The sequence below is a fragment of the Populus alba genome, chromosome 9 (genome assembly GCF_005239225.2).
Source record: "Populus alba chromosome 9, ASM523922v2, whole genome shotgun sequence".
NCBI classification, from domain to species: Eukaryota; Viridiplantae; Streptophyta; class Magnoliopsida; order Malpighiales; family Salicaceae; genus Populus; species Populus alba.
Window position 1 is genome coordinate 10,326,192 of NC_133292.1, and position 16,965 is coordinate 10,343,156.

General features: G+C 32.5%; 2 protein-coding genes across 2 annotated transcripts; both read left to right on the top strand.

Annotated features, from left to right (window-relative positions):
- Window positions 1-885: 885 nt before the first annotated feature.
- On the top strand, window positions 886-3,360 carry LOC118058983 (protein BASIC PENTACYSTEINE4). The gene is made up of 3 exons (XM_035071807.2): window positions 886-1,036; window positions 2,027-2,205; window positions 2,304-3,360. The coding sequence occupies exons 2-3, from the start codon at window positions 2,122-2,124 to the stop codon at window positions 3,180-3,182; spliced, it is 963 nt and encodes a 320-aa protein (XP_034927698.1). The 5' UTR covers window positions 886-1,036; window positions 2,027-2,121; the 3' UTR covers window positions 3,183-3,360.
- A 9,729-nt stretch (window positions 3,361-13,089) lies between these two features.
- Window positions 13,090-16,853, top strand: LOC118058986 (bZIP transcription factor 29). Its single transcript, XM_035071809.2, has 5 exons — window positions 13,090-13,379; window positions 13,494-14,968; window positions 15,342-15,474; window positions 15,562-15,646; window positions 16,192-16,853. Exons 2-5 carry the CDS (start codon window positions 13,677-13,679, stop codon window positions 16,494-16,496), a joined length of 1,815 nt encoding a protein of 604 aa, XP_034927700.1. The 5' UTR covers window positions 13,090-13,379; window positions 13,494-13,676; the 3' UTR covers window positions 16,497-16,853.
- The last annotated feature ends 112 nt before the right edge of the window (window positions 16,854-16,965 follow it).

Sequence of the window (16,965 nt, forward strand, 5' to 3'; positions counted from 1 at the left end):
AGGAAGAATAGAAATACAGATGAAAAATTGATATTTATTTATATTTTAACCATAAGCTCATAATTGTCAAATTTGAGAATAGACCCGAAAGATAAGATAATATATGTTATTGGATCAACATAAATTAATTAATTATTAGAAATGTCCAGTTTCTTTATCACCTTTTATCATCCCAATGGCATCATTCAGCCACTCCAAGCCCATCACTATATACTGGGCCTAAGCCCATAAGGCTCGTTACTGGGTCGGCTTCTTCTTCTTCTTTTGTTCCATCATTTTCTCCTGGGCTTTTGGCTTAGTTCTGCGCCTTTATACCTTTTCTGCTACTGCCTGGGTCATCCTTTGATTTATATACAAGCATGGAAAGAAAAAGAGAATGAGGCATGAAATAAGAAATTCTTGACTGAGCATGGCAAGCATGCCCCAACTTTAAAACATAGTTTTCATAACTAATTCGGGACCGGTTCGAAAAGGAATACGAGTTGTTGAATTATTAGGTTAACTAAGAGTCTTCAAATTAATTAAGGATAATTATTTTTATTAAAAAAATATCATTATTATAAAAAATTATTGATATTAAACTGATCAAATTTAATAAAGTTAATTAAATTATTAAAAACCTAACCAAATTAATAAAGTTTAACTAGTTAATACCCTTTTCAACTTAACTTGAAATCCAACTCAGATATGATAAGTATTTTTAAAAATATAATAGGGTTATTTTTTAAAGTATTTTTTAATTAAAAATATATTAAAATAATATTTTTTAATTTTTTTAAAAATAATTTTTGATATTAGTATGCATCAAAAATATCTAAAATATATTATTTTAAAGTAAAAAATAAAAAAAATTTAAAAGTATTCTTAAAACATTAATTAAAATTAAGAGTCCGAGAGAAACCCCAGCTACGTGTCGTTTCCCTAAAATCCACGTATTAACCCAATCGGCCATTTCTCACTCTCTCTCCCAGGCAGGAAAAAAAAAACGAAGCTTTCTCTCTTCAAATCCATGTCACTTCTTCAATGATGTAAAACAGTAAGTTCATAAATTATTTCCTTGATCTATGTCTCACTTTAACATCCTCATGCATTTTTTGAGGTTTCCTATGCTATGTGTTCCTTATCTTGACTTTCTTTTCTGGCTCAAAAACCCTATTTTTTAGTAAATTTTATTCGAAATTGAATTTGTTTATTGAAAATTTTCTTGCTTTACTTGAATTAATTTTTTTTTTATTTAGATTAATAATGGGTTGTTGTTAGATTTTGGGTTATTTTTTCAGTTGCTAAGATATTGAGGTTTGTTTACTTGAACCGGGTATGTTTGAAGCTTGATTTTTTTTCACTATTCAAGGGCTTCTTAAAAGAAAAATGTGTCAGTACAACCCAAGTGTTAAGGTTACGGTTTCTAACGAAGGAACTGTTACAGTTGACAAAATTATTGTGAGATCTGTCTTTATTGTGTATATGCACACGAAGACAGCCCATGTGTATTAAGGATTGATGTCCCTATAGAGTCTTGAAAACTTTATTTAAGTTTTGGATGCTTGATGCTTATTAAGTCACTGATGCTACTGTCTAACTGTTGTTCACGAGTTCATGATCTTTGAATTAAAAATGGCAGTTGCTTGTTTGTTGGCGGATATTGCAGAAAGTAACTTGACATTCGAGAAACTTTTGTTACCGTACTGCATTGAGCTAGAGATGGGTTGTATCTTAGTTGCTTTTTGATTTTCTGAATTTCTTGAGATCTAGGTGGAACTGGATGTATAGTGGCGCTTTATTGTAATACCTCATTATATATTTGTTTCCAAGTATATGCTTAATGTTTGATCTGTTGGATTTTTACCACGCAAAGCTGGATGCTTTCCCTGTTAACGGTTAGCTTTGTTGTCTTTTCGATGAAGCCTTGTATGGTTTAACATTTTGGCATTTTTTTGCTCTTCTCTTTTTGGTGTTGTCCTTTCTTCTCACTGTTGATTGTAAAAAACTTGAAATCTGACTTTTGGTTTTCTTGTTTTCAAAATAGGGAGATATGTCCTCGTTCTAGAAAATCAGTGGATGCCCAAACTGAATAATCAACATTGAGGAGTTGGCTGAAACTGATAATAAAGTGGGAACAAGATGGATGATGGCGGGCAACATCAAAATGGAAGGTATAAGATGGACTATTACAAGGCAGCTCACCCTCACCCTCACCCTCCAGTGGTATGAAGACATTCGCCTCAGATCCTTATACATTTTTGTCTTTGTTTTATAATGAAATTCCAGATGGACACAGGCTTAAGATATAATGTAATTTGCAGTGGAATATGATGTCTCAACATCAAGTGAAGGAGCAAACTAATGCCTTAGCAATGAATAAGAAGATAATGACCATCCTCATTGAGAGGGATGATGCCATTCGAGAACGGAATTTGGCACTAGCTGAAAAGAAGGAAGCCTTGGCTGCAAGAGATGAAGCAATCCAGCAGCGAGAGAAGGCCCTAGTTGAACGTGATAAAGCCTTGATGGAGCGAGACAATGCTCTAGCAGCAATTCAATATCGTGAAAATGCAATGAACTATCCTTTGAGTGGTGGAAGTCAGCGGGGATCGAAGCGCATTCCCCATCCAGTATACCATTCAAATGGCATGTCAGAAGCTCTTGACACGGGAGAGATGCACATCACTGATGCCTTGCCCATATCATCTGTTACTGCTGACACTGGGAAGGCACGCCAGACAAAGAGATCAAAAGAAAATAAGGCAGTTGGGTTGAAGGCAGCCAAGTCACCAAGGAAGGGGAATAGAGTGGGCGAGGATCTGAATAAGCAAGGTGCTTCTGATGGGAAGAAGATTAAAGTTGAGTGGGATAGTCAGGATGTGGGCTTAAACCTTATCAATTTTGATGAAACCACCATGCCAGCACCTGTTTGTTCATGCACTGGAGTTCCCCGGCAATGCTATAAATGGGGAAGTGGTGGGTGGCAGTCAGCCTGTTGCACAACCACCATGTCATCATATCCACTACCACAGATGCCAAATAAACGACATGCCCGAATTGGTGGCCGGAAGATGAGTGGCAATGTCTTCACTAGATTGCTTAGTCGGCTGGCAGCAGAAGGTCAAGATCTTGCGATCCCTCTTGACCTCAAGGATTACTGGGCCAGACATGGGACAAATCGCTATATCACCATCAAGTAGATGTTTTTCTTCTGTAGTCTTTATTCGATCTTAAATTTTTCTCTATGTTCTTCCTTGTATCTCGAACTGCCTTGTAACAAAACCTGTACCTTCTTGATGGGAAGGCTGTTTCCTCATTTCACAGTAATCTGCGGTAATCTCTTTTAATAAATTCATCCCGTTAAAGGGGATTTGTAAAGTGCTGGCCCTTTTAGAAGGCTGCATTCTAGAATCTAGATGGCTAATGGCTATTTGCATTGCTATTAAGCAAAGTGCAATCTTCAGAGCCGCCCTGCCTGCAGCATTATACGAAGACAGCGTTGCCTTTTCTTTTGAAGGGTTGCCTTTTCCTTTTATTCATGGTTATCGTTGTTTTCTCCTGAAAAGATCGAAGTATTTTCTTCTAAAGTTACATGCTGCTACTCATATATAGAATGGCGGTAGACTAATTGCTGAAACCTATTTTTTTTTTTTAAGTTGAAAACAATATTGTTTTAAATAAAATATTTTTTTAAAAAATAAAATAACCATTGATCATATTAACTTGGGTTTTTAATTATTATTTTTTAAAAAAGAAAAACTCTTGCAGATAAGATCTTGAGTCAACTTACAATGTAAACTTTTGTTTTTGTAGCTTTTTTATTTTTTAATTTTAGTAAATAACACGGGGTGGAAAATAATGATAAAAGGAAGCAATTTTAAAGCATGTTTGAGATTGTGGTAGATTTTTTTTCAAAGTATTTTTTTTATATTTAATTTTTTTATATTAGCATATTTATATTAGCATATTTATATTAAAATGATCTAAAAATATATAAAAAAATATTTGAAAAATAAAAAAAATTATAAAATTTATCATGCGCGTTCCAGGCTCGGCTCAAATGAGGGCCTTCATCACAACGCTCTTAGTAGCCGCCCACGTTTATTTCTTGGGTCTCTCGATCTTGCTGTAATCGGAAACCTTCTATATTTCCCACGAACATACAAGAATGTTTGCATTACCATATTTTGATTTGATGACCTTTGTTGAGCTAATTCTTGAATTGTGATTGAATAAATGTATCAATATTGCTCGAATTATAAAAAGGAAAGTGATAAAATTCACCGCAAAATATATATTTTATATTTAAATTAGTTTTCAAATAATACCAATGAATTTATGATCTGTTTGAGAATGTGTGTTATTGATTTAAATTATTTTTATTTTAAAAATATATTGAAATAATATTTTTTTAATTATTTTTAATATTAAAATATACTGAATAATACGTAATCATGGCTGTTAACAATTGCTTCACTGTACTTCTACACAAGGCTAAAAAATCCCAGCTGAATTCGACACCAGATGGTATTCAGAGCAGAGAATCAGTGTCCCTTCGCAGGCTTTGATGACAAAAACATTTTGACGGCATGTTTCCGACTCCATAGCTTAGAAGCCAAGCTCCGTCAATCGCGAGAACTTGGCATCGTAGCATATTCTTGCTTTGTGCTCAGTTTTGTTGATATTATCAGAGCATATTCCCGGAAAAGAAATCACTATGGATTTCGAACAGAGTATTATATTACTTCAGATTTACAAACCACATCAAGAAAAGGAACTGTCCACTCGAACAGGTATCCCAAAATTACAACAATACAATAAATTAAGGAAAATCTTGCATTTTTACATCGGAAGACTAACAAATAAATAAGAAATACATGGAAAGAGTAGTCAGATCTTCAAAATCCCTACCTAGTTCAAGGTCGGAGGGAGATCAAAGTCGCTAATATGGAAGAGATATAGTTTGTATTTGGTATTATGGTAGTTTTTATAATTATAATTTTTAAAAAATAGATTTTAAAAAAAATTAGTTGTGATTTTAAAAATTATATGTTTGATAAAATTATAATGATATTTATTTTACTTATAAAATAAATGAAAAACATGTTTGTATGAATAAAAAAAACAAATTATTTTAGATTTTTTAAATTCAATATTTAAAATGCAATTATATGTGCGGTAGAAAACAAAAACTATTTAACTAACTATAGAATTTTTTATGTGTAGCTTAATAAAAAAGAAAAGGTTACAGAGATATTAAGAGGTATTTGAAAGTATGATATCATTTATTTTTCAAAGTGTTTTTTGCTTGAAAATATATTAAAATTATTTTTTATTTTTTAAAAATTATTTTTATATCAACACATCAAATAATTTTAAAATATAAAAATATATACTTTAAAATAAAAAATAATATTATTTGAAAAATATTTTTAAAATATAAAAAGAATAAAAAGTATCATAGCCGTCTAGTGTCGTTCAAATTAAGGCACGCACACTAAGTTTTGGTTTTAGAGTCCTGCTGTTCACACGGTGGCTCCTTGACACCGACGTTATTTAACTACAAAAAGTATGCTTGCTTGCCATGATTGACGGTGGAGATCATGCGTGCTTTCAGGTGTGATAAACACCCCACGAGTTATTAGCTTCAATAACAAGTACATGGAATTCGAGTTTCAGTGAGCGCTAGTTAAGGGACTCGTGTTTCGTCGTAAATTTAATAACAAAATTTTGGTAAAATATAATAAATATATATACAAGTTTTTAAAATTTATTTTTAAAAAAAATTATAATTATAAATTAAAAAGTCTATAAGAACTGTTTGTATTAATAAATACAAAAAAATAAATATTTGCATGTTTATTCAATTTGTCTAGCTATATGTCGAATAATTTTTTCCAACATGTAATAGTTAAAAAAAATATATTAAAAAACAAACTATAGTAGAATAAAGAAAAGTTAACAAGAAGCATGAAGACTGGTTTTTTAAAATGACTTAAAATTTAAAAATAAAAATATATTTAAATAAAAAATATTTTAAAAAATAATTATAACTATATACTTCCAAACATATCATAAGTAAATTTTGGAGCATACGGTAGTTTTAATTTTTGATACTTTACATGAATTTTTAATGTTTTTTTATATTTTTACTGTATTAATATAAAAATAAAAAATATAATGATTTTAATGAACTATTAAATAAAATATATTTTAAAAACTATTATGCACCATAATATAAAATATATTATAGTAGGGGATATTTGATCCCGGGTTTTTATAGCAGTTTACTGGATTAATTGTCTGGCTTTGAATTTTACGGGACGTGTATAATAAAAAATAACAGTTTTTTTTAATGTCAAGGGTACTATCAAGCCAAACTGGCTTGTTAATTAGTACTAAATATATATTTTTTCTCTGATGATTTTAAGAATGTATATCCCATATTAATATTACATAGTTAAATAAATATGATAAATAAAATTAGAATCTAGAAAAATAAAAATATAACAAACCTGCGTAAAGAATCTGTTGAAGTAAAACAAAAAAAGCTTTTTTTTTTAATTATTATTATACGTGCAACTTGGAAAAAACAACATTGTAGACGCAATGTTGCTTTTAAAAAGATGCACTGAGATTTTTGAAAGTCTCAACAGAGATTTTCATAAAATACTGTTAACGAGAATCACGAGTAATGCGTCCATGTCACTGTGTTTTTGGCATGCAATGACAGGACTGGCTTAGGCAAATAAATTATTTTTTATTTAAAAATATAATAAAATAATATTTTTTTAATTTTTTAATTTTAATATGTAAAATGAATTCAAAAAAATTAAATTAAAAATAATTTAAAATTTTCCAAAATTATTGAAACGTAAAGCCGAGCAAGATATTGCAAGACAGGGATACATTCAATCCTTCATCTCAGATCCAATCAATTAGAGGGAAGAGATCAATGGCGCAGTAGCAGAGTCTCCCTTGGAAGACAATACGACATCGTTAGTGAGGTTGATAGAATGACAAAAATGTCTCTCTTTCACGTTTGTTAGGTCATGTCCATCTCTAAGTGGGTCCAGTCAGAAGAAAAATTAAATGGGCTGTGTCTGCTTTTTTGACTGACAAGTGCTTCAATTAGAGTGGATAAGCTACCCTTTTTCTTCGAAGCACTAAAATGCGCCACGTGCTCCTTAAAGCCACTATCGGTTCTTCTCGACGCGTGTCCTCTTAGGTCCTACTCGTTCGGGTCAACAAAAAACGTCTTCGATGGTTTTGCAAGAGCCACGTGGACATCTTAGATGATTGTTTCTGTATTTTAAAATTTTATTTTTTATTTTCAATTATTTTAGATATTTTTTTTTATTTTGATGTGGAATATTAAATTTTTTTTTAAATATCTTATTTCAATGTATTTTTAAATATAAAATATTTTAGAAAATAACTATAACCATTTCATATTTTTAAAAATAATTTTATTTAATGTGCAAAACTATTCATATTCGTTTTAATTATAATTTTTCTTTAATTAAGATAATATATAAATATTGTAATTTCATTCTTATACGTGTGAAAATAAATTAAGATCCAGTCTCTTCATCAAAAAAATAATAATCCTTCATCCAGGTAAAAAATCGAGCTTATTATAAAAGAATTAAAACTAAAACAATAACATGGAAAACAAACCTAACTGTCACTTGCATCAATATTATTAAAATTAATTGAGATGACATACACATTCATACACGTGTATATGCATGTTTTAACAGACGAGGTCTCTGTTGAGAGATGATTTTTCAAGAAAATGAAATATTTTGTTAAGCATGATGAACGAGCACAAACAAGATTTCATGAAATTGAATCTCAGACCATCCATAATGATTTATTGGTTCCTCCCCTAACTTAAATTGAATTAAAGTTGACTTTAAGTTTTTAAAATATGATTTTGAATCATTATTTTTCATATCAAAATGCATTAAAATAATATTTATTTATTTTTAAAATATTATTTTTAAAATCAACACATTAAAAAGATTCAAAATATATAAAAAAAAATTAATACTTTGAAAAAAAAATTGAATTTATTGGAAATGCAGCCTAAAATTCTAATATCTAAAAATTCATTGAATTTTAACTAATTTAGTCATTTTGACCCACTAAAAAAATAAAATTTTATATATTTTATTTATAGAACTTGAATTTAAAATTTTATTTTAAAAAAATAAACGCTAAACTACTTGAATTAACCACCCTTATCTCTACCTCTATATTTATGGGCGCGCGTGTTAATTTGCGTTCTTTTTCTTCAATAAATCAATGCTCATTGATTTTCTGAAGAGGCAGGAAACATTGATGCACTTCGTCCGGTGCTAGTTTTGAATTTGTGCAAGTAATGGGGCCGCATGCACAGAATTTTCGGCCGTCTTTGTTTTTGTATTTTGACGGTATTTAAAAAATAAATTAATAAATAAAAAATATGATTTTATTATATTTATAATAAAAAAATATTTTAAAAAATAATTATTATTATAATGTTAAACGGAATCTTTATTTGCCACTCCTTGCCATGCAGCATGTTAAATCATTGATATTAAATTCTTGATTGATATATCATTTAATAACTTAATTGAGCTGAATTACATATCATAGATAAATTTAGTTGATTTAGTTAAAATTCAGGTGAAATTTGATTTGATTTTTTTTTAAATATAAAATAACATGATAATATTGTAACTCTTACTTCAAAAAATGAAATAAAAAACATGTGACCCATACTTTAAACAAGGTCGGGATTTATAACCATACTTTGTTTTCAAATTTACCTGGAAAATAATAATTTCCAGGGCACCCTAAATGTGATGCCAAGTTCGCACTACAATTTTATCAAAGCAAGCAATCATTGTAGTTTTTTTATTTTTATTTTTATTTTTATTTCTTTGTTGGAAAACATGTTCCTAACGAGCACCACCACTTGACGTTCCTGATACCGAACCAAGGACAAGTCTCTAGCCGAACATCTCTTGTGGCTCTGTTGTGGGTTTGGTAATTCCAACCTATCAGGGCCATGCATTTTCATATCTAACAAGTTAACCCTTGGCTTTCAATTAGGCAGTGCCTTGCTACCCACCTTGCTTGCTTGCTTCTTTACATTAAAGTTGTGGACAAGGATGTTGCTCATCGTCAATGCAATGGTCTCACTTTCGGTGACAATGAACATCAACGTTCTGGACAAGGCACCGTTGCTAGTCAAGATACAGCTTTGATATTTCTCAGACACCGGCTCCTTCCGCCACTGTATTCTTGGGCCATGGGACATGGAGTCGACACCGTCAGGAGCGAGGACCCTTTTCTCGTGGCTCGTTTCACTAGCAATTACGTGCCAGCTTCGGTGCACCGTGTAACAGTAGCCTAGCCATGAACCTGCTCCATGGTTTACATGTAAGCTCTTGTTCACAGGTTCAAGCGCAACTGCGCGAGCAGTTATTTTGGTGGTAAGAGATTTCTTTACTATTGTAAGTTCAAGTAGACTGCGGTATTACAGTAATGAGAAAAAAGTAAAAAAATGCATTGAAGGCCCATGAGGTTACACGTAATCAATACTAATTAATCGCTTTATTGTTTGTGAAGTTAAATTAATCAATCTTGTTTTATATATGATTCCCATGCTCGTTTCTAAATTTTGAAAAATTATGATGCCGAGTGCCTTTTTTAAATCGTTCATATAGATTTAATCTTAGTTGATGTATAAGTTTATTCAAAGATGTTTTTATTCTCAAATAATAAAAAAAAGCTCTTTATGAACATACAATTCGAGCTCCAATGACCTATGTATCTTAAATCTAAATGCAAATATACCTGACTTTTGATTGTGAGATACAAGAAGTTTTTGTTTTCGTAATTGAAATTGTTTTTTTATTTTAAAAAATATTAAATTGATAATTTTAACATACTGATGTGAAAAATAATAAAAAAATACCTTGATATATCTTCAATGAACGCGGCCTTAGAATTATTTTTGATAAATCTAACACTTGTTCAGGGAATGGTGATGGCTAGGGATATAAATTCATATAAAAACCACTCTGGTGATTTGCAAGAGCAGAAAATTGAAGGGTTTTTTTTTGTTTTTTTGACAAATCTCTCGTGAACAGAGTGAGAGTGGTGGGATTTTTGGGGGTCCATTCACTTGCCTGCCTTTTGGACAAGTCACGGATAAGAGTTGCAACTAAATGGAAGACAGATATGAAACTTTCCAAATCTTTTAGCTAGCTTATTCTGGTAGGGTGGTTGGCATTACACAACATAAGTCAACAAAGAAACATCGAACTAAATCTGATGTATTTTCCCTTTTTCCAATTGGAAAGCACTACCCATTCCCTCACAGCCCATGATCGGCAACATCAATTTAAATTTCATGTCCGAAGATAATGTATTTTTTTAAGCAATTTGATGCTGCTAGACGTGCATGAGTTCTCCAAACGTCAGCTCCTGCAGGTCTCGAGCGCGTCTTCTTGAAGTTATATATATTGTCCTTGAAATTAAGTAACCCCTTGCACAAGATGTCCCTTCTCGATTGGTGCAAGTCACGAGAGAGACTCGGGTGATAATGACTCGGAACGCCTTCCGAATTCTTAAAGATAAGAAGCCTTTCCTGGAAAAAAATATTCAAGAAAAGAAGGCTAGCTATGAAGGTAAGCTACAGGCCTACTAGGATGCAATTTGGAATCAATAATGGATGCCCAAAATCCAAGCAATATATCCCAATACGAAAGTCTTTGCATTCAATCAAAAGCTTCTAACACATCTCAATCCTCGATCTTGATGGACACTGGACGTGGGGGCTTCTTGCTCCAAGTGGCGTGAAACCATACATGCTACTCTCGAGAGAACGAGATGACTACTCGTTTAGCGGATTTTTCTTTATTTAATGCTTAGAAATACGTGTATAGTGGACTGGTAGTCTCTCTATTTATACAGTAATGAACGGTTTATTTTTTATATTTTAAAAGTATTTTTTTAAAAAATTATTTTTTTTATTTTTTCATTTCAAATTAATTTTATTTTGATATTTTGATATAATTTTAATGTGTTGATTTTAAAAATAATTTTTAAAAAATTTTAAAAATATTATTTTCATGTATTTCTAAATGAAAAACACTTTAAATCGTAACCGTAACAACACTCTCATGGACCGTTTGGTAGTGAGTTTGAACCTGTGTTTGCCGAAATTTTGAATTTTTTTTTTTTTTGATAAAATTGAGTTTGGTTTGTACTTTTTTGATCGTTTTAATATGCTGATGTTAAAAATAATTTTTAAAAAAATAAAAAAAATATTATTGACATGTATTTCGGCACGAAAAATTATTTGAAAAGCAACCGCTATCACACTGCCAAACATACTCTCAACCCTCGTTTGATTTTATTTAAATATTGCAATTGTTTTTTTTAATATCAGTTTAAAATTATCCAACCCCATCACGAACTATAAATGTAGAAATAATTTTTTAATATTTTGTATGAAAATATTAAAATTTTTGAATCCCGTATTAGTGCTATGATAGCTTATGCCTTTTAAAAAATTTAAAAATTTTAAATTTTTTTAAAAAGACAAGCTATCAATTAATACGGGATTTTTAAATAATTTTAATATTTTCATATCAAAAAATATTAAAATATTTCTAATTTTAATTTTAAAAATACCCTTAAAAAAACAATTAATCATATTTAAATAGGGCTTAGAGCAAGTTAAAAAAGAAAAAAGGAAAAATTACCATGTCATCCGTGATAAAAATAAAATCCCAGGAAAACCAGAATGAACGTTAAAGCATGGTTATTTTACTTTTTAAAGTGATTTTTAGGTTAAAATTTATTAAAATAATATTTTTTTTATTTTTTAAAATTAATGTATGATACAAAATATAAATAAAAAATTAATTTTTAATAAAATTTTATTTTTAATTTTTATAAAACATGAATTACATCACCGTTCCCTAAAAATAGGAATAGTTTAATAATCGAATCCAAAGAAGACCATGGAAGGTAAATATCTGGGATGAAAAAATGCACACCAAATATAGCAAATAATAATAATAATAATAATAAATGTTAATATAATGATGCAAATATAAAACAGAAAGAAAATAAATTCCATGATTGACCGGTATGGGTGCACAGCCAGACAAAGTATGGAAGAAATAAATTCCACGACTACCAAAGCCTTTGACTCGGATGACCCACTCTCTTAAGGGGTATGTGCAACGTATTATACGGGAAAATGAATCAAACACTGATTTCTAATTAAATTATATTTTTTTTGTTAATTTGCTGTGATTATATTCAAGAAAAACTTAGCAAACATTTCATTTAAAATACTACCTGTGTTGGAGATTTACATTATAGTCATGATATTTATCATGAAATAATAGAAATATAATAAATTAACAAGAATTCAAGAAAAAAATTCTACAAATATTAATTTCGAATATTTCTAAGCATGTATTATCAAACTATATAGATAAAATAAAATAAATTAATTCTTGATATTAACTACAATGATCCTCTGCCTATTCCAAGTTGATTTCTAGGCATATTTTTTTTTTTTTTTTTTAAAAAAATTAAGACAATAAAATTAGAATAAAAAAAAATGTTGCGAAAATAACAATGATTGATAATTACTATTTTTGTAATCTTAAAATTAAAAATTTCTATCAAATGTCAAATATATTTACTTTTTAGCTAACTTATCATTTAAATTTAAATTCAAGAAAAGATTCGTGATAAAAACTATCCTTTTTTGTTTTATAAAAGATAATTCTTTCTTAATACACTAATTTCCTTTGAGAATGATACGAGAAAATCCACCATGGACAAATAAAGTAGAAAAATAAAGATTGAACCTAACGTGCATTAGACTGTAATGGCAAGCGCGTGGAAGGAAGAAATCCCAAAACTGGCAAAATAAATCCAAAAGATCGAAATTCTTGCTCAATAAGTTGCGGTGACAAAGGGAACAAAGATGTCAAAAATCGAGGTCGGAATGAAATTCAAATTCACACCCAATTCAAATTCACCACAAATTCTTCATTAACTTCACGCGTCTCCCTCTACCGTCATAAAATCCGTGTCGTAGTCTTCGTCATCATAAAAAAAAAAAAAAAAAAACAAAACAAAAAACCTCACTGAAATCACGCACGGCCTTTTCATTTCTCCGAGAGAGAACAAATTCTAGAGAGACACACACCTAGCCCTTAGCTTTACTTATTTTCTTCGCCATTTCCGCCTTGAAAAACAGAGTGAAAAAATCTGGGCAAACAATTATCTGCTTCTTTATATGTTTTCAGCAGTCTCGCCGGTTGGTGTCATTTTTTTTTTTTGTGTGGAAATGAACCTTTTGAGTTAACAAGGTAGTCTAGTCTTTACTTATTTAAGTGAGAATCCTGTGTCCACTTTCAATCTTCTTTTTATTTCAGTTTTTTTTTGTGGGTTTTTATTCTTGTTTTTGTATGTTCATTTCGCAGGTTTTCAAGGCTTAGTTTGTTTGTTTGATTGGTTTTCACTGTTATTTGATCGAGTTTTGGTGAGAAGTGAAGTGGGTTTATCTTGAAATTGGGGTTTAAGTCTGATCAAAAGTATTAAGGGTTTTGAAGTGGCATTAGTGAAATATTGATTACTGGGTTTTTGCTGGTCTAGAGGTAAGTGAAATGGGTGATACGGAGGATGCTAATAGTGAAATGATACACAGGTTGCAATCTTCTTTTGGAACAACACAGTCGTCATCTGCTACAATGTCTAAACAACCCTTTTCTTTGATAAACCAATTAGATGTTTCTCAATTGAATTTGAACCAAACCCAGTTGCGGGCTAGGCATTTTGCGAATTTTTATCAGAATTTTAGTGGTGATAGTAACAAAAGAGTAGGGATTCCGCCTTCACATCCTAATCAGATCCCACCCATTTCGCCGTATTCCCAGATCCCGGTGTCTAGGCCAGCGAACCAGCAAATGAGTACCCAGAATTTCAGTATGGGACCTACCCATTCGCGATCTTTATCGCAGCCATCATCGTTTTTCTGCCTTGATTCCTTGCCACCGTTGAGTCCGGCCCCTTTTCGTGACTCCTCTTCGCCAACGGTTTCGGACCCTATTTCAACTGATGTGTCCATGGAGGATAAGGATGGTAGCTCTCATTCGTTGTTGCCACCCTCCCCTTTTAATAGGGGCAATGCTCCACGTGTTGGTGAGAGTTTACCTCCACGGAAAGCCCATAGAAGGTCTAACAGTGATATTCCATTTGGTAATGTGTTGCAATGTTCACCTCCCCTTATTCCGTTGAGGGGTTCAGGTGGCTTGGAGCGGTCGTTGTCCGGTAGAGAGAATCCAGCGATGGCTAAGCCAGCTCAGTTGGTAAAAAAAGAATGGGAGAGAGGTGGTGAAAGCATTGCGGAGGGGACGGGTGAGAGGAAATCTGAAGGGGATGTGGATGATTTGTTTTCTGCTTATATGAATTTAGATAACATTGATGCGTTGAACTCTTCGGGTACTGATGAGAAGAATGGTAATGAGAATCGTGAGGACTTGGATAGTAGAGCTAGTGGAACTAAGACAAATGGTGGTGATAGCAGTGATAATGAGGCAGAAAGCAGCGTTAATGAAAGTGGTGGCAGCGTGCCAAGAGGAGGATTTAGTTCTTCAACAGAGAAGAGGGAGGGGATCAAAAGGAGTGCAGGAGGTGATATTGCTCCTACCTCCAGGCACTACAGAAGTGTGTCAATGGATAGTTTCATGGGCAAATTGAACTTTGGTGACGAGTCTCCAAAATTGCCACCCTCACCAGGAACTCGTCCAGGTCAACTTTCACCCACCAATTCAATGGATGGCAATGCCTTTAGCTTGGAGTTCGGGAATGGTGAGTTTAGTGGTGCTGAACTGAAGAAAATTATGGCTAATGAGAAACTTGCTGAGATTGCTACAACTGACCCAAAACGTGCAAAGAGGTAACCTTTTATCCCATTTGATCAATAATTCATGTTATGTTGTAGTTTGTGGCATCACAGGAAGATGCCAAAGTGGAGCCTACTGAGCGATGGTATTATTAAAATTTCCTCATATTTCTTAGGCGGTTGGACTCTTGGGCGGTTAGGCTATTAGGTGGTTTAAGATCTACACCATGTAACCCTATTCGACTTAGGAAAATAAAAGCTCTTTGCTCCTGTGCATGTAGGCACTTTGTTGAACCACGATAAATCTTGTGTTTTTTCCTGTTTCTCTTCTTTTTCAATATTCATCAATAATTGCTGCAGGGTTTTCTCAATATGCTATTAGCCTGGCCCTGATGTTTCATTTTCTTTGTTTGTTGGTCAATATCAGGATTTTGGCGAATCGGCAATCAGCTGCTCGTTCTAAGGAGAGGAAGATGAGATATATTTCAGAATTAGAACACAAGGTTCAGACTTTGCAGACAGAAGCTACCACATTGTCTGCTCAGCTTACTATTTTACAGGTAGTGATTTAGAGTTTTGAAAATTGTTTCCATGTATTCTAGTAGTCTCTTTTTTTTAAAAAAAATTCGTTATTGTCTTCTCTCCAGAGGGATTCTGTTGGTCTTACAAACCAGAATAATGAATTGAAATTTCGCCTTCAAGCCATGGAGCAACAAGCACAACTCCGAGATGGTATGGATTCTCCCACCTGGGTTTCTTTGCATTTTTCTCTCTCTTGCATTTATAGGTTTCATTGGCACAAAAACAGGGTCTGAACCTGTTGTGTGAATGCACCATGCGTAGTTTGTGCTGGTAGAGTTAGGGGTGGTGGTGGTTTCCTGTTCTTTGTTGTCTGTGGAACTTGCATATCCAGAATTAGGCCTTAGTAGTTTTTATCCATAGCGGTTAGCTCTCCTGCTTGTGTGGCCATGCTGCCATGGACATTTCTATTGTTAACTTATGTCCATATAGTTAGGTGAACAATCACTTGCTTTGAACGTTTATCTGTTGGTGTGTGATATTAACTTCCCTAATTAGTGAGCGAAACATGTTGAAAGAATTGCATTGCTAGGAGTAATACTATATATTATATATTAAGAGTTTGTTGATTTCTCTTGCAAGCTCTTTCCCTTGTTCTTTGAAGCACATCTGTACCACATGCGTTATTTACTTGTTCTTTGACATTCAGCTTCAGCACACTTGGTAGATTTAGTGGTAATCCTGTTCAATTTTAACAGCTCTAAACGAAGCACTAAACGGTGAAGTACGACGGTTGAAGATTACTACGGCAGAGCGGGGTGGGGATTCTGACCCATCCAAGGGCTTGGTTCAGCAGCAGCTTTCTATCAACCCTCAGATGTTCCTGCAGCAGCCACGACCTTCCCAGCTTAACAGGCATCATCATCATCAGCAGCAGCAGCAGCAGCAGCAGCCTTCAGCCTCCCAAATCAACATGCATCAGTTGCAACAGCAGCAGCGGTCCTCCCAGCCACAGCCTCAACAAAATGGCAGTCCTACCTTAAAGTCAGATTCGAATCAATAGGTTGGGGAGAAAACATGGCTGCTTGGGTTATTAATCGTCTTACCAACTTCTGGTGCTTTACATTTGTTTCTTTCAATGCATTCATTCATTAGTTTTCCATCTCCAAGAGACGTCTTTAAGGTGTGGCAGTTACAAATTCAACCTGCATCTCATATCCAGCTCGGAACTTCGTTTGAAGTGATATATACATACAAGCCTCAATATATGTGTTACTTATGATTATGAATGTTATTTGTATCTGTTAGGTATTTATTTCCTAAAGGGAAACATTTCTTAGGCATAATATGTTTCTTAAGACGTTCTGAAGAAAACTCTTTCTTTGTTTATTTCAGTAAAGAATGGTTGCTTCTCGTTGTAGTTACTTGTGCTTTTCTATCTATTTGCTATGTCATGTTTCTTGTTCTGGCTTCTGTCAGAGACAGTGCCATCTGGTGTAAATTTTGTAGAAGGGAGGTTCAAGATCCTCATA

Coding starts and splice junctions, on each gene's coding strand:
- LOC118058983 (XM_035071807.2), top strand. CDS start 2,122: ATGGATGATGGCGGGCAACATCAAAATGGAAGGTATAAGATGGACTAT. Junction 2,206..2,303: donor CTCACCCTCACCCTCCAGTG/GTATGAAGACAT, acceptor TGTAATTTGCAG/TGGAATATGATGTCTCAACA.
- LOC118058986 (XM_035071809.2), top strand. CDS start 13,677: ATGGGTGATACGGAGGATGCTAATAGTGAAATGATACACAGGTTGCAA. Junction 14,969..15,341: donor GACCCAAAACGTGCAAAGAG/GTAACCTTTTAT, acceptor GGTCAATATCAG/GATTTTGGCGAATCGGCAAT. Junction 15,647..16,191: donor ACAAGCACAACTCCGAGATG/GTATGGATTCTC, acceptor CAATTTTAACAG/CTCTAAACGAAGCACTAAAC.